The sequence below is a fragment of the Hermetia illucens genome, chromosome 3 (assembly GCF_905115235.1).
Source record: "Hermetia illucens chromosome 3, iHerIll2.2.curated.20191125, whole genome shotgun sequence".
NCBI classification, from domain to species: domain Eukaryota; kingdom Metazoa; phylum Arthropoda; class Insecta; order Diptera; family Stratiomyidae; genus Hermetia; species Hermetia illucens.
The window spans coordinates 16,837,770-16,862,900 of NC_051851.1; the positions used below are offsets into that span (position 1 = coordinate 16,837,770).

The following is a 25,131-nucleotide window of genomic DNA, read 5'->3' on the forward strand; positions in this document are numbered from 1 at the left end:
AGAGGTCACTTTGTGGATCGTATCTTTAATTTAGTTCCACGACTTTTCCACATTCGTAATCGTTGATAAGCGCGATCATTTCTTCTTTCTTCTCACGTAATCGGTACCATTTCATGCACGGCGGGCCAGTGCGTTCCTCACGCTGTTTTATCGGTGGCTTATTTCGCAGGGCGCCAATCAATGTCCGATGTTGAGGCGCGATGGTCTCATAGGGAACGGCTTTGCAATCAGTGATAATGGTAAAATGTTGGCGTCTTATGAAAATATAGCCGATTTGCGTTTTACTGTCCCCACTATAAAATGTAGGAAGATGAGACAATCGTTTGATGAACCATGTTTTTATAAGTACAAGGTCATGGGTGTCTGCAAAATCGATTAAACGCTCGCCACCCTCACTGCGCACTCCGAACCCCTTTCCCCCATGGCACCTGTTACCGTCTGCCTTTTCACCCACATGACGATTAAGGTCGCCGGCAATGATGATATAGTTGCCAGCAAGCTCCTGACAAGTCTTTTCATCGAGAAGTTGCCAGAAGGCATCTTTCTCGGCTTCAAGTCAACCTGGCTGTGGTTCGTACGCGGTGAAGAAGTGAATAGTGCAATCAGCTGATATAATGGTGAGCTTTATCAGCCGATCATCAAATCCTTCGACTTTTTTAATAGTTTTTTGAAATAATAAAAACTTGTTGTTTCTTTTTCGTTGGTATGAATATTTATTCTTAAAAAACCGATATTTCGGGAACCACTTGTTCCTTTCATCAGTACTAACAAGTTCTTCTTGAAGGGAACAAGTGGTTCCCGAAATATCGGTATTTGCAAGAAGTTTTTATTATTTCAAATAATTAATCGTTGGAAACACCGCATAATTTCACTCTGATTCTTTAATAGCATCACGGAAACCCTCTGAGATGGCAATGCCAACACCATATTGAGTGTGTGGGCTGCCAAAATAGAGAAGTTTATAGCCATTTTTACCACATTCGCGTTCAATGTCACAGATTTTGGCACCAGACCATTAGGTTTCTTGCAGAGCGCAGATATCAATGTGGCTTTTCCAAAGGGCTCTTCCGACTTCGTCGGTCTTTCCAGTTAAGGTACCAACTTCTAACGTGCAAACGTGTATTTGTTTTGTTCGGTCTAATTTGCTTACGTCCTGACGCCATCCATGCCTCAAGGACCCTTGCCCATTTTGCGACAGGACCGAGCCCCGTCCTGCCGCGTCGACTGTAGTGGACACCCTAGCATTTGTCCAAGGCTTGCGACTCAATCCGATCATCTTGTTTGTAACGACATTGTATGCATTTTCTTGGTCGGTCTGTCGCGGAACCTGTCAACAAGAGCGATCAGGTAGGATTTAGCATAGTGGAATAGCTCCAACTATACTCTATTTATCTCTTTCCCTAATCTCAGCATTCTATTTTTATTTTACTGAGGATTGTGCAGAGTACGTTGCCTCAAATCCTCCTCCTTTACATGGGCTTGAGACCAGCAAACTATGTCAATAGCATGGCGGAGTTTACCAGTAGAATATACTCTCTCAAAATGACCGACGAATGGGTCGCCCAAAGCACACTTGCCGCAGAACAGTAGAGGACGATTGCGAGCGTCTCGGAAAGTAGTAGGTGGGGGGTACTGAAGGGTATTTCAGGTAACGGCGAACGGTGGCGTGTATGTCTGGTTGACGCGCTGTACCCTACCAAGGGGCGAATGGCAACCATATATATATGGATACTTTCAACTCCTGTATAGGTTTAGATTGGACACTTCACATATCATGCGACATTTTTCCAATGCCCGAGGTTCATGGAAGAAATGAGAAACTTAAAGGAAAGTCTAGGTGAAATGTTATCACCGGAAAATTTTGCCCGGAGAATGGTAGCTTGCATTGCGATGATCCAGGGTAGAATCTGAAAGGTTGAAGAGGTTAAGAAGGGGCGGTTGCGGTCGGCGCGGCTAGAAGGAAGGATACCTAACTAAAGTAAGCTAAGCTTAGTTTTTTTTTAGTGAGCAAAAATCCGTCACACTGGCGTGTCCTTTGAAGACATCCACCACCTTAACAACAAGATGGAGAGACAGACAGACATATATTGAATCGATTTTAAGGATTTTTTTCGATTTGTTGCCAGATGCAGCCAGATCTCCTTGTTATTGGGAATGAGGCTCACCGTCGACGACAAGTTGCTAATTTACAAACAGAGCCTAAAGTCCATATGGATGTAGGGAATGCAGCCTTCGGGGTGTGCCAAAGGAACAAAGTTGAAAGTCAAAAAACAAAGTGCTGTCAAGCATAGTAGACGCCCCCTGGATCACTCGTAATGAGGCTCTGGATAGGTACCTGAGAATACAGATGGCTAGTGAAGTCAGCAAAGAACATGCAATTAAGACAAAATGTCGGTATCACATTGCAATGAATAGTTCGATATGCACAGAGAGCTGCATAGAGATGGAAAATATTTCTCAGAAGAAAGTCTACAAAACCTTTCATACCTGAAGCGTCGAGCTTCGGTTTCCGATTTGTTTCAGCTTAATTTCTTTTCTACAGCGCCACGGGAAGCGGCTGTTCTCAAATGACTAACTAAGAGACGCCACAGTCGTACCAGCTTCTCAAAAAGCTCCAGCCGCCAGTGCTTGCCAGAACCATATTTTGACGGGAAAATGCTTTGATTAATACAATCTTACCCTTCAGTCTAAAGATTGAAATCGTTGTTGAAACTTAGTAGTATCTTGGTTTCCAATTTATCTAGGGTGAGGCTTGGTACTGTTTAGCAGTTTCATATGTGATTGACGGTGATCTTAGATCACACGTATCCGACGTCTGGGTCTCCCTTCGATAGCTCGGTTTCCGCGGGTCCATATCGGTGCTTTGCAGCTTCCAATCGATATAAATAAGCTACGGAGATCTGCTGTTCGTAGATAATTAAAATGACAATTTGATTTTCGAGTAGCACACCCTGGATTACCTAGAAGTGTGACAGGTTCATTTCATCCCTTCATGCTATCTGTGATGCTAAACTATACAAACATGGATGTTCTTGGAAAAACTGAAGAGTGACGACAAGCTTGCAACCACTTGTGCAGTCTACGTACGCCGTCTATAGTTAGCACCGGATGATGTAACCAATCGAATTTTCATTGAAATAAGTCAATTTTCTCACTAGGACTGACTGTGGTAGTTAAGCCGCGAAAGTCCACCGTCGGTCAGCCAAGCCCTTGTAGATATCTATAAACTTTATCGCTCCAAAGCTTCAAATCTAATTTCAATTTGTTTAGATACTATTGCATGAATGAACCGTTTCCTACTCTTTGGAACCAGCATATCAAAATAGCACCTCAAAGTCATTCTCTCCTCAAAGATAACAAACTAAATTCGACCCTGATATAAAAGCTCAAGCTTGCGCCTAGTATCTGGACAGTTCTTAAAAATATGTAGTGCGTCGTGTTACCTGTGTGTGCCCCCTGAGGAAGTTAATTAATTGCAATTAGTAATTGAGTACCGGTAGTGACGGAGCTGTTTTCCATAGTGATTCACTTTAATCAGCCGCGATGATCGGCACAGTGTTATCAGTTTTGTGGTTGCCGTGGATAGTGCTTTTTGGTATTTCGTCGGTTTTTGCCTACAAATGGCTAACATCCACCTACGATTTCTTCGAGAAGAAAAACGTGAAACATGAAAAGCCAAAACTCTTCTTCGGGAATTACAGAAGATTGATATTGCGGCAAGAGTCGCTGTTTGATATGGTCAAACGATTTTACTTGAAGTACAAAGATTACAAGTGAGTTGAGATTCTTCAAGTGATGTATCTATCTGAATGGGTTATTTTCGTATCCAAATCTAAATTCGTAAATAGATTGTTAAGAATACCGGTTCCAGCGTCTAAAGTCCAGTGCATGCCAAGGTGCCAGATTAGGGGGAGAATCTACACTCTGGTGTGAATCATTTACTTGATTGATTGGGGCCACACGGGCAGTTCCCTATTCTCGTCAGTGCGCCGCATTCAAAGAAGATAAACAATCAAATAAATGTGGATAAACAATTCGGGGGGAATCACGGTTTTGATTACTTATTATACCATATTGCGTGTAATAGCAAAAGATACTCTATCTGAAAATTATAGGTTGGAATTCATCTGCGTGCATATGTTCATTCAACCTCGTTTTCGTAGTGACATTGCTCTAGATAAGATTACACCCCAATTGTATGGACGCATATATACATAGCGCCACAGAAATAAATAAAATGATTCGCGTTCAATGAATTTGAAGGATTAATTTTCAGTGATACCCCGAAATTCCACCGATTCGACTTCCCATATTTGACAGCGTAGTCGGCAATGAATTGGTAAATGAAGGGGTCGGAAAATCTAACTCACCTGTATACACACATGATCAGCTTCTAAAGCTTCAAAACACAAACATTTTTCCACAAGTGCTTGTGAGCCTCCCGCTTTTGGGGCATCTTTCATTTTCCTTAGTTTCTGTGAGATGTATCTTATGATGGAGTCGACAGCTTTCCAGTTTTCGTACAAGAACACTGCAAATATCTGCTATGTATCTATCATCACCCCCAGATATGTATTTGATTCTTAGCTTAGAAGTGATGATATACATAATGAAACGATTCCCAGAAGATTTGTATTTATCTGAGATAATTAGACCGGATTGCATTCTCTTGAGCACTTAACTGGAGTATTTATTATTATTCTGTTAAGGGAAAGTCGCACCGCGTCCTTGAAGAACTATTGTGCCCCTTTTACTGGTTATAGTGTACCTTTTGATCATAGTATCTGAAGCATGGCCTATAACCGTTAGGAACTTTAGTATGTTCCCTACTTCCAGATCTTTCAGCTTTGCATCTGGTATTAGGTGCTCTCCCAGATGCCTCGACCTACTTTGCACAAGTGCCGGACACTGTCCCAGGACGTGTATAGAGGTTTCGTCATTCTCCTCACAAAACCTGCAGGCAGCGTCCGTAGATATCTCTAGCTTCCCTAGGTGATAGTCCAGCCGACAATGAACAGTGAGAATTCCCACTATGATTCGGAGTTTCTTTTTGGTGAGGTTTAAGCAATCCTTTGTGCATATGGGTTCGTATCCCCCAATACGCATACTGGACTGCTCCATCCCTGGTAGGTCCACCCAGTATAGTTCCCTCAACCGTTCCTCTTCATTTCTTAGATTCATAGCCATGAAACCGTTTCCGATTCCACAGAAGGGTTCTGGCCTGTGTAAAGGCATCCCTGCTCCCTTCTTGGTTAGTTCGTCCGCTGCCTCGTTGCCTTCCAACCCAGCATGGCCTGGAACCCAAAGTATCCAGACCTTTTTGGACGAGCCGAGTGTATTCAATCTCTCAAGGCATTCCCATACCAGTTTAGAGTTCACCTGATTGGACCTAAGTGCCTTGATCGCTGCTTGACTGTCGGTGAAAATAGAAATATTCCGCCCCCTGTAGTTCCTTGGGAGATTAAAGGAGGCACATCTGTCTATGGCGTGTATTTCCGCCTGGAATATGCTAGTGTACCTACCCCCTCTGCTGTGAGGTATCCGTTAGTGTACCAAGTAATCAGTTACTGGTTTAAGCCGTATGTCCCAACCACTCTCCCCCAGTTTGCCTTGTTACTGCAAGTTATTTAAAACTTCTTATCGAAGTGAGACCTCGTTGTCATGTTGTCCCTTGGTATCAGTAATTCGGGATACCGCCTCGAAAGAATATCAATCTTCCTTCGGTTTAGGCAATTCCTCGCCTCACTGATACTCCCGGCCATCCTGCATACTGCCCTCCTTGCCTGCATACTGCCCTCCTTGCCTGCATTTGTATGTGCAGATGGAGAGCGGTTAATCCCAGAAGTTGGACATGTCCGGATTATCCCACACACGCAAGCCAATCTTTGGAGTTCGTGTAACTCCCTGGCTTGTGTGCTGAGTTCGGTTTGGCCTCTCTGGATTAGTCCTGGGAAAATGTTATCTACTCCGGGTGATTTCAATGGTTTCAAAGTTCCCACTGCGCACCTTACCCTATCGTCTAAGCATACCTCCTTTGCTAGTTTCCAGTTCTCCTTTCTTCCCCTTTTATTCATTGTTCGGGTATCAGGCAACATGTTGCCGCCTGCTGTCATGGGGTAGGACCCCGGGAAATGAGTTCTAAGAAGCAGGTGTACCCTGTCCTCCTCATTCCCAGTTAATGTCCCATCTTCCCATCTTCAAACAGACAAAAGACATTGCCCCGTCTTGGGCTACAGCCTTGTAAAACCTGGTTGCTTCTGTGGTCTGTTCGATCCCTTCACAGAATTCCCTGAAGCTGTTCCGTTTTGCTTCCCTGATCGCGTTGCTATACGCAGTCAGTGCATTTTTGTACCTCTGCCAGTCTCCAGTTTATTTTGCCCGGTTGAAGGGTTTTCGTACCTCTGTTCCCATTTTGGCCAGGTTCCTGTTCCATCATGGTATATCCCTTGATCACTTAACTCACTTAGCCGGACAGCTAGCTTCATATGCCTCAATGACGACTGTGTTGAGGTTTTCCACCACTGTTTCTAGTTTCAGTTTGCTCGTGTTATCACCGCCGCCTTGAAGTTGGACCGTGTTGCTGCTCAAGTCCGTTGCATAGGATTCCCAATCCGTTCTCCAGGGATTCCTTATTATTCTTTTTATTTCGGAGTTACTCTCAATATCGAATTTGATTATTCAGAAATAGAGGGCTCATCCGACACCCGTCAATTCCTGACCAGCCCATTCATTAGAGTATTTCCTAGAGTTATGTCTAATACTTCCTGTCTAGTGCTGGTCACAAATGTTGGAGTGTTCCTTAAGTTATATATTTCTAACTTATTCATCATCATCATCAACGGCACAACAACCGGAATCCAGTCTAGGCCTGCCTTAATAAGAAACTCCAGACATCCAGGTTTTGTGCCGAGGTCCACCAATTCGATATCCCTAAGAGCTGTCTGGCGTCCTGACCTACGCCATCGCTCCATCTCAGGTAGGGTCTGCCTCGTCTTCTTCTTCTACCATAGATATTGCCCTTATAAACTGGGCTGGACCATCCTCATCTATACGGATAAAGTGACCCGCCCACCGTAACCTGTTAAGCCGGATTTCATCCACAACCTGACGGTCATGGTATCGCTCATAGATTTTTTCGTTATATAGACTACGGAGTCGTCCATCCTCATGTAGGATGCCAAAAATTCCTCGGAGGTTTCTTCTCTCGAACGCGGCCAAGAGTTCGCAATTCTTCTTGCTAAGAACCCAAGCTTCCGAGGAATACATGAGGACTGGCAAAATCATTGTCTTGTACAGTAAGAACTTTGACCCTATGGTGAGACGTTTCGAGCGAAACAGTTTTTGTAAGCTGAAATAGGCTCTGTTGGCTGACAACAACCGTGCGCGGATTTCCTCATCGTAACTGTTATCGGTTGTGATTTTCGACCCTAGATAGGAGAAATTATCAACGATCTCAAAGTTGTATTCTCCTACCTTTACTCTTCCCGTTTGACCGGTGCGGTTTGAGGTTGTTGGTTGGCTGGTTTTTGATGCTGACGTTGTCACCATATACTTTGTCTTGCCTTCATTGATGTGCAACCCAAGATCTTGCGCCGCCTGCTCGATCTGGATGAAGGCAGTTTGCACATCTCGGGTCGTTCTTCCCATGATGTCGATATCATCAGCATAGGCCAGTAGGTGGACTTAAAGAGGATCGTACCTCTTGCATTTACCTTAGCATCACAAATCACTTTCTCGAGGGTCAGGTTAAAGAGGACGCATGATAGGGCGCCCTTGTCTTAAACCGTTGTTGATGTCGAATGGTCTTGAGAGTGATCCTGCTGCTTTTATTTGGCATCGCACATTAGTCTTACCACTTTCATCGGGATACCGAATTCTTTCATGGCCGTGTATAGTTTTACCCTGGCTTTACTATCATAAGCGGCTTTAAAGTCGATGAATAAATGGTGCAACTGTTGTCCATATTCCAACAGTTTTTCCATCGCTTGCCGCAGAGAGAAAATCTGATCGGTTTCTGATTTGCTTGGAGTGAAGCCTCTTTGGCATGGGCCAGTGATATTCTGAGCGTATGGGGTTATCCAGCCTAGCAAAATAGCGGAGGATATCTTATAGATGGTACCTCTATAATTGTTGCACTGCGTGATATCTTCCTTTTTATGTATGAGACAGATAATGCCTATTTGCCAGTTATCATACCTTGAGCACAAGTTGATGAACCTAATGGAGGTGCGTAAGGCTTCATCCTGCTGACTTGTTGGTAAAACTTCCGCGCCTGGTGCGGTTGCTCCCTGTACTTTTCGAGTTCATAGACCTCTTGGTACTCCCAGGCTTCCTTTTTCCGTCTGTGGAATCCCTTCTCCGCTCGACGGAGTTCGTGATAAGTCTCCGCGCGTGCCCGCGTTCTTTGAGAATTCAACATTACTCGGTATGCGGCATTCTTCCATTCCGTAGCTGGCTTATATTCATCGTCAAACCAGCCGTTCTGACTTTGTTTGGGGGTGGGGCCAAGTTTGTTTGTGCCCGTATCAATGGTAACGTTCTTCAGGTGGTTGTGAAGATCGTTTGTTGATGCTTCATCTCTAGGACCTTTGTTGACTGCGGTTATTGCGGCATCCATTTCCCTCTTATAGGTGTCGCGAAGGGCTGTGTTGTGGGTGGCTTCAGTGTTAATTCTCATCTGATTGTCAGAGGGCCACCCATTTATGCGGCTCTGCTAGGATACCATCAAGTCGTGCACCTTCTTACTTTTCATAAAAGGCACTACCCCTTCGAGTTCTCTTATAGCAAAAAGTGAGCAATTTAGGAGCCTTCCACCCAATTGACATCAACCCGAGTGAGATATGTAGAGAGTAACGTCTATTTAACGGTGCCCATCTTTTAAATTAATTAGGCTCCAATTTATCTGGTGCCCAGTTCATAACCGAGTCCCCAGGGGTCCACATCCTTGTCGACTGTCTCTCGTCCGAAGCAAAATCTACTTTTCTTTATCGCGCCGCTGCTTCATCCAGCGTTTCTGGTGCAAGCTTCCTCCCGTTTGTTGAAACTTTCCGTCCCCCAATACAAACATGAAAGGGTCGCCACGGCTGGGTGCCCTCTGGGACATAAAAGTATCTCAGGTTGATGTTATCAGGTTTATAACTGAGACTAAGGATCTAATTCAACCAGAACGTCGATAGTCTTCATATAGAAGCCATCTCAGCTTCACCTAGGATTAATCTAATAGGGGTTCTCATTCAGCATTTCTAGGTGTTCTTCGTGTCCTCACCTCTCCTTTACTGTTACACTATTCGTATCCCCTTTGGCTCTAAGTGAACGGTTTTCTATCGGCGCGGAAGGTCGCTTCTCCTTATACTTCTTCACCTTCTTTTTTATTTGTTCTCTGGAGACTAGCTAGAGGAAATCTACTTCAAATGAATGTTCCTCTTTTCGCTTTATGCTTAGTTCCCAGTGCAATGGACTATCTACGATCTTTTTCGTGACTCTGTGTCCTCAGCGGAAAGCAAGGTCGCTTTTGCATTTCGCGCAACATTTGTTTCTGTCCATGCCCACCTTTAAAAGGAAACGCTTTTCCAGTTCCATTAGGCCTTTGCTCACATTTTTTTTAAGAAGGCTGCAGACTGCATGCGCGGTCTCACTCGGTCTATGTTCAAAGCCATCTACCCAGCTTCAGCGACGTTTCTCTAGGCTTCCTAACGGAATATGCTCCCATTCCGGAATACTGGAGTTGCGATCCTCAGTTTGCCAGAATTCCTCTGTGATATCCACGTCAACCCTGAAATCAGATTTATCAATCCTTGATATCTCCTTCGATGGGCCTTGAAAAGAGCGACGCATTTTCTTTAGCTCTTTCTCCTCGCCTGCTATCTTCCCAGTTTTAGTGGTTTTGTTCGCCAAGGAGCTTATAGTAGTCAGTGTGCAAAGGAGTGGGTCTAATAGACAGGATTGGTTGTACCTTCTAGGACACATTTTTTACCTCAATTTCCTGAGGTTTGATGGACGCTCAGCTGATCCCGGAACTCATGGATGTATCAGCGATCACTCAGGATAAAGCGGTATATTAATACCGGTTAAATGTTCATACCCGAGCAGGATCCCGAAGGGGTGGATACACGTCTTGGTAAAGCCATGTTCACATCACCCCTTCGACGTCAGCATAGAGCTGCCAAAAGTTTCCGGAACTCCAAGTGTGCTCTGACGTGAACCGTTCACTTAGGGTTCGCTCTTCTCCACAAATAACGCAGGTATAATACCAGCTAGGGGGCCATAACTAATTCCTCAGGCACCACGGGGACGCTACTCCCAGTGTCGTAAAAAATCCATTAAGGATCACAGACGACTCCTGAAGGGAAAAGAAGCTCCCCATGCTGAGGACTGCTGACCATAACACATACCGATACTATCCTTTCCAAATACGACTTTCTTGATGAATTCTTCTAAGCTAGTAATAGTTGTTGTAAGGAGCAAATATAAAATCATTTATCAAATAATTGAAGACATATTCCTAATTGTTTTGTAGATCACATTTTCATATTTCAGATATTATGGAATATTTGAAGTACGCAATCCAGTCCTCGTGCTTGCGAGTCCGGAAATTATCAAGCAAGTTGCCGTCAAGGACTTCGATTACTTCCTCAATCATCGAATCTTCTTGGACGCCGAAGATGAGCCGCTCATCGGCAGGTCTCTGATCGCTTTGAAGGATCAATTGTGGAAAGAAATGCGCGGCACCCTCAGTCACGCTTTCACTGGCAGTAAGATGCGTCAAATGTATCAATTGGTGGAGGAGTGTAGTCACAACGCTAGCAAGTTTTTAAAATCCGAAGCCAACGGGAAAACACCGATAGAAATGGAGTTGAAAGACCTTTTCACACGTTTCACGAACGACGTGATTGCAACATGTGCTTTCGGGATCCAAGTGAACTCATTACTGGACAAGGATAATAAATTTTACCATATGTCCAGGAAGGCTACGACCTTCTCAGGACTTGCAGCTATCAAGTTTTTCATGTTTACGAATTTTCATAAAGTAATCAAGGTATGCTTGCCTTTTTATTCTAATGAGCGCAAAGCGAGGTTATAAGTAAGTCTTCTCTGCTATAGTTTTTCAAGGTGAAATTGTTCGATCAGAACTTCTCAAGATACTTCTACAGCCTCGTGTTGGATACGATGCAAGAAAGAGCCAAAAAAGGAATCATTCGCCCAGATATGATCCACCTTCTCATGGAAGCTCGCAGGGGAGCTCTACAAGCATATGACATCGGCAAATCGGACATTGAAGAAGGTTTCGCTATTGTTCAAGAGTCAAGCGTAGGTCAAAACATAGTGAACCATATTTGGACCGAGGACGAGTTGGTCGCCCAGTGCTTTGGATTCTTCGTCGCAGGTTTCGAAATGTCATCCGTTTTAATGTGCTTTTGTGCTCAAGAGCTTATGACGAACCCAGAAATTCAGCAAAAACTGATTGAGGAAATCGATCAAGTTCGGAAAAGTTTGGGGCATAGACCTTTGACATATGAAGTACTTCAACGAATGCAGTACATGGATATGGTTATATCAGAAACATTGAGGAAATGGCCACCAGTAGTAGCCACGGATCGTGTTTGCAACAAGTCTTGTGTAATTGACGATCAGGATGGCAGAGGTGTGAGAATATATCCAGGAGATCTCGTTTCGATACCCATCGTTGGTCTGCACCATGACCCAGACTATTACCCCAACCCAGATAAATTCGACCCCGAGCGATTTAGTCCGGAAAATAAAGACCAAATACAGCCATTTACATATTTACCATTTGGGGTGGGTCCAAGGAACTGCATCGGTAAGTAATTCATAATTATGTTGCAGTCTGGGATCGAGGAATAAACATTTAAAATTGACTCTATTTTCAGGTTCCAGATTTGCTTTAATGGAAGCCAAAGCAATTATTTTCCATTTGCTATCAGAGTTCACCTTTGAAGCTTCCCCACGATCTCGCATTCCAATATCGTTGAAATGGAACAGTTTTCATTTCAAACCGGAAGGTGGATTCTGGATGAATTTCAAACCTAGAAAGTAAATTTACTCATTTAGTTTGTCCTCCTGTGCCTGTCGAAATAAAGTAATGAAATAAGACATAAAATGAAATGTAAAAAGCAATTTTATATAAGGATCGAAATAAGCTATGTGAGTTCCAAGTTTGCGTTGAAAGGAAAGAAAAGGGAGCAGCAGTTTCTCATAGTTCCCCGAATGCATAGGAATACAAAATCCTGGTAAATTGGCATCTAACAGATAATAAGCTCCGCAGACTAGCGTAAAGCGTTAACAATCTATGCCAAACAAGGTCCTAGCAAAGCATGCGCTGATCTAATAGCAATCGCATGGTTGGGGGACGCATGGGAAACCATGAGGTGGATGCAGACCTGCGAAGAGAGTGACTGAGGCGAGGGTTTTACATTTAAAAATCTCGTACCGGTCAGGAATGTGGAGTGGTCGCTCCATAAAAAAGGGAGTCTACTCCGACTTCTCGCACTGTGAATATCAGGATATAAAGCAAATTCGATGTTACTATGTATATATAATAAATAGACATTAAATTTACCCTGAAGATGTTTATAAAATTTTTGACAACTTATCCTTTACTCCTAGTCTAGTCCTTAAAAGTGCTCAGTTTGCATCTGGTTGCCATGGACAGCAGATGTTTTTTTTCAGGCTCAAGGAAACCTGTACCTGCGCCTACCTTGGGAAAGTTGTCATCACCGCTATTAACTGCCAGCTTTTAGAAGCAGGGAGTTTTATCGCCGCCAAACTGTCACGACCCGTCAAAAAATTTTAGACACACTGTACCAACCAAACTCAACAACTCCAGGCAATGAGCGCGGCGAAAAACGGCCCTAAGCCCCGCAACGATCTCACCGAAGATAACGTTGGGTCGGAGTCACCCATACCACCAAATGACGAAATTATCAATGACTCCGAATCACAGCAATAAATACCTGGGAAGACCACCGAGCTTGCCGAGGTGCGAGCTAAATATGATGACATGCTGAGGCAAAATAAGAATAAGCGTATTCAAATCGAGCTACTGAAAAAAAATGATCAGCAAACTTAGACATACCGTGAAGCCCTTCAAATCTATGCTGACAACAAGGAACATCGCACTGTGGCCTTGACAAAGTCTTAGCTCGCTTCCTTTCACTGCGCGAACCACGTAAAGTAGAGACTTCACCATCCCGTCCAACGCAAGAGGAGCCCGCAAGTGAGCCAAAGCAAGCACCGGAAGCAAAAAAAATGTGTGTGGGGCCAACGAGGAGAAGCAACGAAAAGACCCCCCCCCCCCCTTACAACTCAGTTTATAATCATTCGCAGACTCCACATGGAAACTGACCCCCGTAGCAATAAAGGTCGAACTGACTTCACCCACTTCTGCAACTTCGTTCGGTTGCAAATTTTGTGACCAGGAAAGAGGCCCTGTTCAGGGAGAATCCCTCGCACCCTATCAAATTTCAATCTCTTCTTTTTGTAGCAATGTTGAGTCCTCCCACGAACTAAGTGAAGTTGTCAAGGTGAAGTTCATGCACCATTAAAAGATTACCTTCGAAAAAAGTGAAACCACGGGGAGAAGTGCGGTGTTACAACTGCCTAAACTTCGAACACATTGCCCAAAATTGCTTAATAGTGCACTGATGCGGGGGTCCTTACAACGAAATGGTAGCCGGAGGGGGAGCTGCCAGAACTCGGAAGGCACCTGTCACCTGTCACCTGTCAAGCATAATTCCTCGGCTTTCGAAGAGTTCAACCAGCACAGGCATGTCATACGCGCAAGCTGCTTGAAAATCTCTTCTCGAAGGAGCGAATCAAGGGAACGCAAAGCCACCAATCAGTGATTTCCGCGAGTTGGTTAAAGCTCTCACTTCTGCCCCCAACATCGTGCCACTGCCCAATCGTTAACCGACCCTCTTAAGGGAAACTTCTACTGCAACTGGTCCATGGTTTGCAAAGTCAAAATATCTTCTTCTTAATTTAACTCGAGTTACCCCTCAGTCAATATAAACGGGGAAACGCAGCTAATATGGATCCACGACCTTCTTTCCTTATCAATATTGAATTGGTTTTGCCTGAAACCCCGACAAGATCGAGTAATCAATATATCCTCGATTATTTCCTACTGTTTGACGAAGCCAAGCAAAATTTTCAGGTCAAATCCTGTAAAATATGACCAGGTATGTCCGATTATTTTGCAGTTGAATTCGCTAACACAGACTGGGAGAAATTCAACAAAACTTAGCTCTTAATCTGAAATTTGTGGCTACCGACGCCATCAACGCTGCTACACGCAAACATGGAAAATCAACAAGAACATCCATGAAAGAAAAGACGACATCCATCCATCCATCCATCTATGGTGGAAAAATCAACATCAACTGCGAAAAGGGCGGAAAAACGGAGCATCCTAAAAAATAAACTAAAGGTGCTCATCCAAACACACGGTGCAGTCAATAGAGAAACCCAAGGAAGAATTCATTCCCAGCAATATGACCAATAAATGCAAGGAACACTTTACCCAGGAACAGCAGTCACAGCCTTTTACGCAACAGATGCTTGAACTTCGCCGTAAGAGACCCCACCTTTTCCAAGGAAAGATATAACAATGGACATCGAAGCGGGAATTAAATTTGCACCACAAGACGTAAAGGCCGGTATTTAGGAAGAAATTCGGCGACTACTAGCCCCCAAAAAGCGGATGACCCCGAGGAAAAGAGTGTCGTCTAACTACCATAAAATCATTAAGGAGTTGAAGGATAAACCCGTCTTTTACTTAGCAGCAAACAAAGGAAACGCACGTACGAAGGTAAGTTTTACATTATTGGGAAGGAACATCTGTTATACTCCATTAAAAGAGACGAAAAGGCTCTGGTACAATGCAAAATTTGTCACTAAGAAAGTCGCCGAACTGAGAATGTCTAACCCATCATCATCATCATCATCATCAACGGCGCAACAACCGGTATCCGGTCTAGGCCAGCCTTAATAAGGAACTCCAGACATCCCGGTTTTGTGCCGAGGTCCACCAATTCGATATCCCTAAAAGCTGTCTGGCGTCCTGACCCACGCCATCGCTCCATCTTAGGCAGGGTCTGCCTCGTCTTCTTTTTCTACCATAGATATTGCCCTTATAGACTTTCCGGGTGGGATCATCCTCATCCATACGGATTAAGTGACCCGCCCACAGTAACCTATTGAGCCGGATTTTATCCACAAACGGACGGTCATGGTATCGCTCATAGATTTCGTCATTGTGTAGGCTACGGAATCGTCCATCCTCATGTAGGGGGCTAAAAATTCTTCCAAGAGTTCGCAATTTTTCTTGCTAAGAACCCAAGTTTCCGAGGAATACATGAGGACTGGCAAGATCATTGTCTTGCACAGTAAGAGCTTTGACCCTATGGTGAGACGTTTCGAGCGGAACAGTCTTTGTAAGCTGAAATAGGCTCTGTTGGCTGACAACAACCGTGCGCGGATTTCATCATCGTAGCTGTGATCGGTTGTGATTTTCGACCCTAGATAGGAGAAATTGTCAACGGTCTCAAAGTTGTATTCTCCTATCCTTATTCTTCTTCGTGTTTGACCAGTGCGGTTTGATGTTGTTGGTTGATTCGCCTTCGTCTTCGGTGCTGACGTTGCCACCATATATTTTGTCTTGCCTTCATCGATGTGCAGCCCAAGATCTCGCGCCGCCTGCTCGATCTGGATGAAGGCAGTTTGCACATCTCGGGTCGTTCTTCCCATGATGACGATATCGTCAGCATAGGCCAGTAGTTGGGTGGACTTGAAGAGGATCGTACCTCTTGCATTTACCTCGGCATCACGCATCACTTTCTCGAGGGCCAGGTTAAAGAGGACGCATGATAGCGCATCCCCTTGTCGTAGACCGTTATTGATGTCGAATGGTCTTAAGGGTGATCCTGCTGCTTTTATCTGGCCTCGCACATTGGTCAGGGTCAGCGTAGTCAGTCTTATTAATTTCGTCGGGATACCAAATTCTCTCATGGCCGTGTACAGTTTTATCCTGGCTATGCAATCATAGGCGGCTTTAAAGTCGATGAACAGATGGTGCAACTGTTGTCCATATTCCAACAGTTTTTCCATCGCTTGCTGCACAGAGAAAATCTGATCTGTTGCTGATTTGCCTGGAGTGAAGCCTCTTTGGTATGGGCCAATGATGTTCTGTGCGTATGGGGCTATCCGGCCTAGCAAGATAGTGGAGAATATCTTATAGATGGTACTCAGCAACGTGATACCTCTATAATTGCTGCACTGTGTGATATCTCCCTTTTTATGTATGAGACAGAAAATGCCTCGTTGCCAATCGTCAGGCATTGATTCGCTGTCCCATACCTTGAGCACAAGTTGATGAACCAGTTGGTGTAACTGGTCGCCTCCATATTTAACCAATTCGGCTATAATTCCATCGGCTCCTGGCGACTTATGAATTGCACGGACTGTTTCTCCTAAACTTGGTGGTGGCAGTATTTGTCCGTCGTCTTCAGTTGGCAGGACCTCCAACTCGCCGATGTTCTGGTTGTTCAGTAACTCATCAAAGTACTCAACCCATCGCTCCAATATGCCCATTCTGTCGGAAATCAGATTTCCCTCTTTGTCTCGGCAGGATGAGCATCGAGGTGTATAAGGCTTCATCCTGCTGACTTGTTGGTAAAACTTGCGCGCCTGGTGCGGTTGCTCCCTGTACTTTTCTAGTTCATAGACTTGTTGGTTCTCCCAGGCTTCCTTTTTCCGTCTGTGAAGTCGCTTCTCCGCTCGTCGGAGTTCGTGATAAGTCTTTGCGCGTGCCCGCGTTCTTTGAAAATGCAACATTACTCGGTATGCGTTGCTAGCTTACATTCATCGTCAAACCAGCCGTTCCGACTCCTTTTGCGGCAGGGGTATGTTTGTATGTATGTTTGTGGCCGTATCCATGATAACGTTCTTCAGGTGGTTGTGAAGATCATTTGTTGATGCTTCATCTCTATGTCCTCTGTTGACTGTGGTTATTGCGGCATTCATTTCCCTCTTATAGGTGTCGCGGAGGGTTGTGTTGTGGATGGCTTCAGTGTTCACTCTCACCTGACTGTCAGAGGGGATTCTAGGTGGTATTGTTATTCGAGCTCGGAGCACCATGCCAACGAGATAGTGATCCGAGTCTGTAATGGCCCCCCTATATGTTCTGACATTCATCAAGGCTGAGAGGTGGCGGCGTTCGATCAACACGTGGTCAATTTGGTTGAAAGTGGTCCCGTCTGGAGAGGCCCACGTATGTTTGTGGACCGCTTTCCGCGCAAACCAGGTACTTCCAACAACCATTTCGTGTGACCCTGCTAATTGAATAGTCAGCAGTCCGTTATCATTTGTTTTTTCGTGTAAGCTATGGGAGCCAACGTATCGCCTGAATTCGGGCTCCTTCCCTACTTAGCTGTTAAGATGATAAGATGATTTTGATATCATATCTGGGACAGGCTTCGAGGGTTCGTTCTACTGCCTCGTAGAAGGTATCCTTCTCCGACTCTGCAGTCTCCTCTGTAGGGGCGTGAACGTTTATGAGGCTTATATTTCTAAACTTGCCTCGCAAGCGCAGAGTGCATAGCCGTTCGCTTATGTTTTCAAAGCCGATAACAGCAGGTTTCATTTTTTGGCTGACTAAGAAACCTACTCCGAGCACATGGTTTACTGGATGACCGCTATAATATATGGTGTAGTGGCTCTTCTCCAGGAAACCGGTCCCTGTCCAGCGCATCTTTTGCAACGCTATTATATCAGCCCTACATTGGAACTGGGTATCGGCTAGCTGCTGGTCAGCTTCATCTCTGTACAGGGAGCGCACGTTCCATGAGAAAATGCACAAATCTTTATTCCGTGTTCGTTGCCTGGTCCGTCGTTTTAAAATCCGTCCTGTCCGAGGCTCCTGTTGTGGCTTCGTAACGAGTTGTTTTCCGTGTAGGGTTGTCAGCCCTACCCAACCCCCAACCTGGAGGACCAGTTGATACAATTTGTCCCGTTTTTAGGCGCGGGAGACTCGCCTTCATCCTTCTCCGTCTGCAGCTTTTCGTTAAGAAAGAGCTCCCAGCGGTCACTACGTGGAGGTGGAGATAGGGTTTGGTAGTAGAGCTGTTGGTGTTGGTTCAGCAGGCATTTCCCAGGTTTTATGCTCCATCGTGGGTACCAATCCACGTTTCGCCCTGGGACCTATACTACCCTTTGACCACCAGAAGAATGGAATGCCTCCTCAAAATACATAAAGAAGACAACGAGGCCAGAGAGATGGTAGCAACAACCAGTTCACCAACGCAATATATTGCAAAGTGGAAGAAGTCATGAGGTTAGGCCTAAAAAGGAAACAACGAGCAGTGAGAAACAGCAAGGAAGTTATCGCCAGAGTCGACGAGGATGGAGGAATACAAAACGACGAAAGCCTGTTATCCTTTACCGTAAAACTGCTGTTCCCAGGCGTGCCGATGAACGAAGCCCTATACTTGTTGGATGAATGGATCACGACGACAGACGAAAACTCAACCAAAGGGAGGATCCCAGCTAAACTGTATAGAAAACTGGCTTTTACATGCATGAATGAATCGAATTTCACATTCAGAAATGCTTTTTACAAAGCAATAATAGGCAACCCCTCTTCCCCGCTGCTATGCGAGGTATTTATGGAGATTCTGGAGAATGAACGAACTCGAGGAGGCCACATCCTTGTCCAGAAAATTCACCTTCCCCAGTAGAAAACCTAACTACTGGTGGAAAAATGAACTGGCCCGCTTTCCTTAAACCTGCTAACGAACCAGACAAATGCCTAAGGGGCTACAGGTAGGCTTGATCAGGTGCAAAAAGAGCGTACATATGACGAAGCCCGCAAAAATCTCAACCTGGCCATCCAGCGCACAAAAGAGGAATGCTTTAAAGAGCTCTGCTCTGAGGGGGATGTAAGCCCGTGGAGGGAGCATCAATAGATTTGTGATGAGAAAATTCAGTGACTGGTCATCTCCGCAGATCATGTGTCCTACTCTCTTGGTGAATCGTCCACGGGTTATCTCCTCAGCAAGAGAGGGGGGCTGACAACATGCAGAGAACTGAGGATGTGACAATAATTCCGGCAATAATTACAGACGAGCTGTAAAGTGTCTGTAGCAGAATAGGTGATAAAAACACTTCAGGGCTGGACGAAATGCCGAATAGAGACCTTAAGCTCGCCGTGAAATACAGATCGAACATCTTCGTACGTTCGAAGCGCGTATGCCCGAGGGGACATTCCCTACAGCATGGAAACGACAGAAGTTTGTACTGTTGCCTAAGGCTAGTAAACCTCCATGTGAGCCATCCTCCTGTAGACCTATGTGGTCTCCTAGACACTATGGGAAGAGTGCTGGAATGGGTAATCTATAATAGATTGCTTCCGGTCGTTGAAAGGCAATGAGGCCTTCCTGTTCAACAGTAAGGGTGCCGTAAAGCCAAATCAACCATTGATGCTATTTTGCCAATTCGCTGCTGACTTGGCCGAGAAAGCGATTTGCGAAAAGGATAATACTAGCAAATATTGTGTGGTGGTGACCATAGACGTGAAAAATGCATTCAGCCTAACAAACAGGAGCCATATACGGAAATGGCTGGCGAGTATTGGAATTCTCACCTGTCTCACTGCTATTGTGAATGCGAGTACGAACGCTTTGGAGTACTTTGTCTGCGCGGGTATGCCACATCATGAACAACGATGTACTGATCTAATTTTTTACTCCTGCAAAGCAATCAGTGCTGATAAGTCTGGGTTGGCTAGCGATGGGCTGGAACTGGAGGAAAAACGGAAAGGATTATAATCACCAAACGCCGTAAAAGAGATTTCGCTGGATGCCATATGATCCCTTCTAAGCTAGCCATCGAATACTTGGTAGTGGTGATAGATATCAAATTCAATTTTAAGCAACACGTGGAGTATACTTGCGAAAAGGCTTTCACCGCCATTATGGCTCTGCAAAAATCATTCCGGATGTAGGAGGTCTGCGAGATATTTGCAGGCTGATGAACAGCGTCGCATGTTTTGTGTAACGCACATAAACTGTGTGCCGTCTACAAAAGAAGAGCCCTAAGGGTGTGTTCTGTCTTCAGAACTGTCACAGATGATGGGTGTTCGTTATATCGGAAAAGGGGCCGTTTGACGTGTTGGCAGATGAGATAACGGACATAAATATAGCAAGTCCATTTCTCCTTTATCGGCAATGGAAAAATCTGAAAGGGAGAAATCAATACTTAGATGGCAACAGGTTGATCCTAACATGAGGAGGTGACTGGAGAGACAGATTAGTTATAATTTCGTCGATACCTGTACATATTTAAATTGGATATATCTCCTGATCCTCCAAACTGCGATGGGGAACCCGAAAAGTCAGCGCACGTATTGCTCTAATGCCCGAGGTTCGTGGAAGAAAGGATCTCGAGGTGAAATGTTATAATTTCAATTTGTCCGGGGAATGGATGGAGGTAGTAATTTGACACGAAATGGGCAAGTTTGATCCATTATAACTTTGTTAATAACGGTAAGATTTCTACTAAACTTTCCAGGATAATGCTTCTTACTAGAAAATTTGACGGATCTAGCATGAACTAATGGGAGGGGGGGGGGGGGGGGGGGTGGGTGTTCCACAGTAAATTTTTAAAAACATGCACGAATCATTAGATTTGTCGAATGAGTAGTTTCTAAGCGACGAAGATTCTGCATTTGAGGAAAACTTAAAAGATACGGAAGATGAAATTGTTAGTTTTAATTTTATTACTTTGTCATAAATAAAGTAGTTATTTTGTAGCGTACAGTACCGTCAGACTACGTCCAGACAGTTAAACTCTATGGCCATTGTAGCATCCAAACGGAACTTCATGAGAAACTTTGTTGTGGCCGTTGCAGTCAGAGCAAAATAGAAGTGGTGACCTTTTGCCAAGCTATGACATAGTATTCTTTACCGACGGATCAAAAAACGTCGGAATGCGAAGTTTTCTCGGACACACACATTGTATCCAAGTAGTATGATCTCCCAGAGTTCGCCGGGGTATTCCAAGCGGAAATACTGGATAATGCAGCGACGTGCTGAACAATCTGGTCGGCACGCTCAAGATCACATTTTCTTTGGCTTCCCGGTCATAGGAACATAGAGGAGAATAAGTGGGCTGGTGGATTTGCAAGGCACGGCTCTGTTCTTGGCAGTCCTTTGGTAGGTACAGTCTGCATCCCCCTGGCGACGGTCAAACGTGGAATCTATTTGCACTATTTAGCAGCCCCGGACTTCTGTGGGCAAAGGTTCACCACGGTACCAATTCAAGAGGATTTGGCCCGCCCATAAGAAAACTTAATCGTGAAAGCTCTTGTGCGAGACGCGTCCAAATGCATACAAGATTACGACGACCTTCACGGGGCATAGGCCTATAGAGAACCACGCTACCAGACTCAGCAAACCCTACAATTCGCATCGCCGAGGCTGCGAAGAAGAGAGGGAAACCTTCAGCCAGTTCATTTGCGGTTGTCATTCTTTGAAGACCTCAGAGAGATCTTTAGTTGCACGGTGGGAGAGCTGCTTTCCTGCGTGAATGCTACGAGCTGGTTCTGAGGATCTTAGCCGCTTTTGACAGTAGTCATAGTTTTAGAAGTTTGCGGCATCAAAACGGCGTACAACAGGCCTAATTGGGCTCCTGGGAGCGGTCACTGATACCTACCCCCAGAATTCTTGTGATGCTTTCACTTTGTCTTTCGAGCCTACTAAGAGTCCTTTATCTTCCACATAACCTGCTGAATATTTATCCTTTATTTATGAGTCTTTGCTGAAACCGTGCTAGAAGTCAGTTTTTGTATCCGAAAATTTGGCAGATTTGACAGGCTATCCACGCGTTGCTCTTAAAGTAGACCTTCTGACTGTCCGACTGTTGCTTCACCACTTCAATCCAATCACTTCCGGATAAAATTTTTGGTACAACGAGTCATGTAGATTTTGGATTTATGATGTCCAATGGAGGTTTTCGGAAAAGTGGATATCCGCATTAGATAAGGTAATAAATATTCACATTAGATCTAATAATGGTGATTTAGCAGTTAACGTCGACCGTGGGCCTGCTAAGCCGTTGTATCTATAAACATTACGGCGCCGAAGCTTTAAATCTAATTTCAATTTGTTTGGATATTATTGCATGAGTACATCGTCTCCTACTCTTTGGAACTAGCATATCAAAATAGCAACTAAAAGTCATTCTCTCTTTCAAGATAACAAAATCAAAATCCAACCCCGATATAAAAGCTCAACCTTGCGCCTAGCATTTGGGCAGTTTTTTAAAATATGTAGTGCGTAGTGGTACCTGTCTGTGCGCTTTAGGAAATTAGGTTATCGTAATTAGTAATCCAGTACCGGTAGTGACGGGGCTATTTTACCTAGTGATTCACCTCAATCGGTTGCGATGATCAGGACAGTGTTATCTGTTTTGTGGCCCAAGTGGACACTGTTTTTGTGTATCTTACTTTTTGTTGCCTATAAATGGCTAACATCCACCTACGACTCCTTCAAAAAGAAAAATGTGAAACATGAAAAGCCAAAGCTCTTCTTTGGGAATTACGGTGGATTAATACTGCGACAGGAGTCGCTCTATGATTTGGTCAAAAGATTTTACTTGAAATTCAAAGATTACAAGTGAGTTTAGATTCTTTGCCAAAAAATACTTAATATGAAAATTCATCTACAAATGTTCATTGAACCTCGATTTCGTAGTGACATTAGAGTAGATAAGATTACAACCTAATTGTAGTGTATGTGCGTACCGCCATTGAGATAGATAAAGCGGTTTGTGTTCGATGGATTTGAAAAAAATACTCCCCATCTCCCAACTTCATCGATACTACTTCCCCATCTTCCTTAATCTAGATGGTGTTCATCAGGAGGATTTGACTGTAAGAAGGAGTTGGTAAATGATGAGGCTAGTAAGTAGTAGCGGGTGCTAATATTTTGCTACAATCGAGTGTGAGCCTAACGCTTTTCTTGTCCCTCCGTATTCCTCACGGCCTGGCCTTCAGAATGTCCTTCCTCCCTATTGGGATCCATCAATTGCATCGTCCAATTTCCGAGCAGTGATGCGCTATCTTCGTCAACAGAATCTGCCCAGCGCTTTCCGCATTTTCCTACCAGTCTTCGTCCTTCTGCTCTCCCTTCCAATACCCTTTTAGATATCAAAGTGACGCCCATACGTTGAACATAGGCGTCCATTGCAACTTTCGAAGTTTTATTAATTTGGACCACCTCAGGGTCGTCAAATATTTGATACAACTCATGGTGGCATCTGATTCGCGATTGATCATCCTGTTGCTTAGCTTTTATCATTCTCCTCAGGTCTCTCCTGACAAAGGTATTGACCAAGTTTTTGTGGTTCGTGTTAGGATCCATGTTTCACACCGGTAGCATAGCACAGATTGCCGACCACGTTCCGAAGAGACTTCATAAGATCGAATTCCGGAAACAAAGGACGGAGAGTAAGGAGCTAAAGAAAGGAGGAAGTGCAACGCAACGTGCGCCTTAGTAAAAGAGCGAGGAGGATGTGCAGAGTAGTTGACAAAGAGCTATGATCAGTGATACCACATCACGAAAAAAACTTCAGGGGGTCATACATTTTTTGACTGTTCTATGACAAAATTAAGACTGGACTGCAAGCGTCGAGCTCAAAGTTGACCGCCGGGAACCCACTTTAGTCGTAACGTATGGCGCTCTTTGTGGTGCCTATACATTCCCGGACCTTTTTAGCACATAGGCTTGCAAGCACGTGTTGACAGCACACTTTAGTGGGGCTTCAGTAATTTCGGTTCAACCTTTACAGTCAATTTCACCAACTTTTAAGGTTTTTGAGATAGTTTTCCTTGCTAGGTCCGGTTACTCAGGATGGTATTTTTGGTCATTGTGCAACCCAATTAAATCATTACAAATGGCGCCCGACGTGTGCCCTAAATTCGTCTGGTTGTATTACCATATTTTGGCCCCCCATTTCGGTTTGGTGTGTTCGACTGAGAGCTGATAGTTTGTCAACTTTTTCCACACTTTCGTTCTAGTTGTTGCTAGACGCTTTTCCTCAGAAGCAGTTGTTCCTTGGCCCCTCCTTTATGTCCCATCTTGTACAGAAGAGTGTCCCATCCTTTCCTGATTTAGTACCTCGAAAAGTTGAGACTTTCTGTTTGTGTTCAGTTTTGCTAGAGGTTATTATTATTATTCTGTTAATCCGTCCTTGAAGAACTATTGTGCCCCTTTTACTGGTTATAGTGTACCTGTTGATCATAGTATCTCAAGCAGGCCTGTAACCGTTAGGAACTTTAGTATGTTCCCCACTTCCAGAAGTTTCAGCTTTGCATCTGGTATTAAGTGTTCTCCCCGATGTATCGACCTACTTTGCACAAGTGCCGGACACTGTCCCAGGACGTGCATAGAGGTTTCGTCCTCCTCCTCACAGAACCTGCAGCCAGTGTCCGTAGATATCCCTAGCTTCCCTAGGTGATAATTCAGCCGACAATGACCAGTGAGAATTCCCACTATTATTCGGAGGTGCTTTTTGGTGAGGTTTAAGCAATCTTTGGACGCATGGGTTCGTATCCCCCAATAAGCACCGTGGACTGCTCCATCCCTGTTAGGCCCGCCCAATATAGTTCCCTCAACCGTTTTTCTTCGTTTCTTAGATTCATAGCCATGAAACCGTTTCCGCTTCCACAGAAGGGTTTTGGGCCGTTTAAATGCATCCCTGCTCCCTTCTTGGCTAGTTCATCCGCTGCCTCATTGCCTTCCAACCCAGCATGGCCTGGATGGAACCCAAAGTATCCAGGTCTTGTTGGACGAGGCGAGTGTATTCAGTCTCTCAAGGCATTCCCATATCAGTTTAGAGTTCACCTGGTTGGACCTAAGTGCCTTGATCGCTGCTTGGCTATCGGTGAGAATAGCTATGTTCTGCCCCCTGTAGTTACTTTGCAGATTAAAGGAGGCACATTTGTCTTTGCTAGAGGCTAAAATGTGGATTTCCTACGGGAAACCTCTCAGGTATCGTTTGAGATGTCCTGACCACGTCGCTCAAGTCTCTGGAATACTGGCCTTGTCGACTGGAAGC

The 25,131-nt window shown here is 44.6% G+C and overlaps 1 protein-coding gene across 1 annotated transcript in view; it reads left to right on the plus strand.

The window, feature by feature from the left end:
- Window positions 1–2,761: 2,761 nt before the first annotated feature.
- The window catches only part of LOC119650881, a 32,329-nt gene continuing 9,959 nt past the window's right edge, over window positions 2,762–25,131 (plus strand). Inside the window, exons 1-5 of the mRNA XM_038054047.1 lie at window positions 2,762–3,773; window positions 10,537–11,035; window positions 11,101–11,818; window positions 11,889–12,051; window positions 22,404–22,688. Coding sequence (XP_037909975.1) covers window positions 3,544–3,773; window positions 10,537–11,035; window positions 11,101–11,818; window positions 11,889–12,051; window positions 22,404–22,688 — 1,895 coding nt within the window. The 5' untranslated portion in view covers window positions 2,762–3,543. The remainder of the gene's footprint in view (window positions 3,774–10,536; window positions 11,036–11,100; window positions 11,819–11,888; window positions 12,052–22,403; window positions 22,689–25,131) is intronic.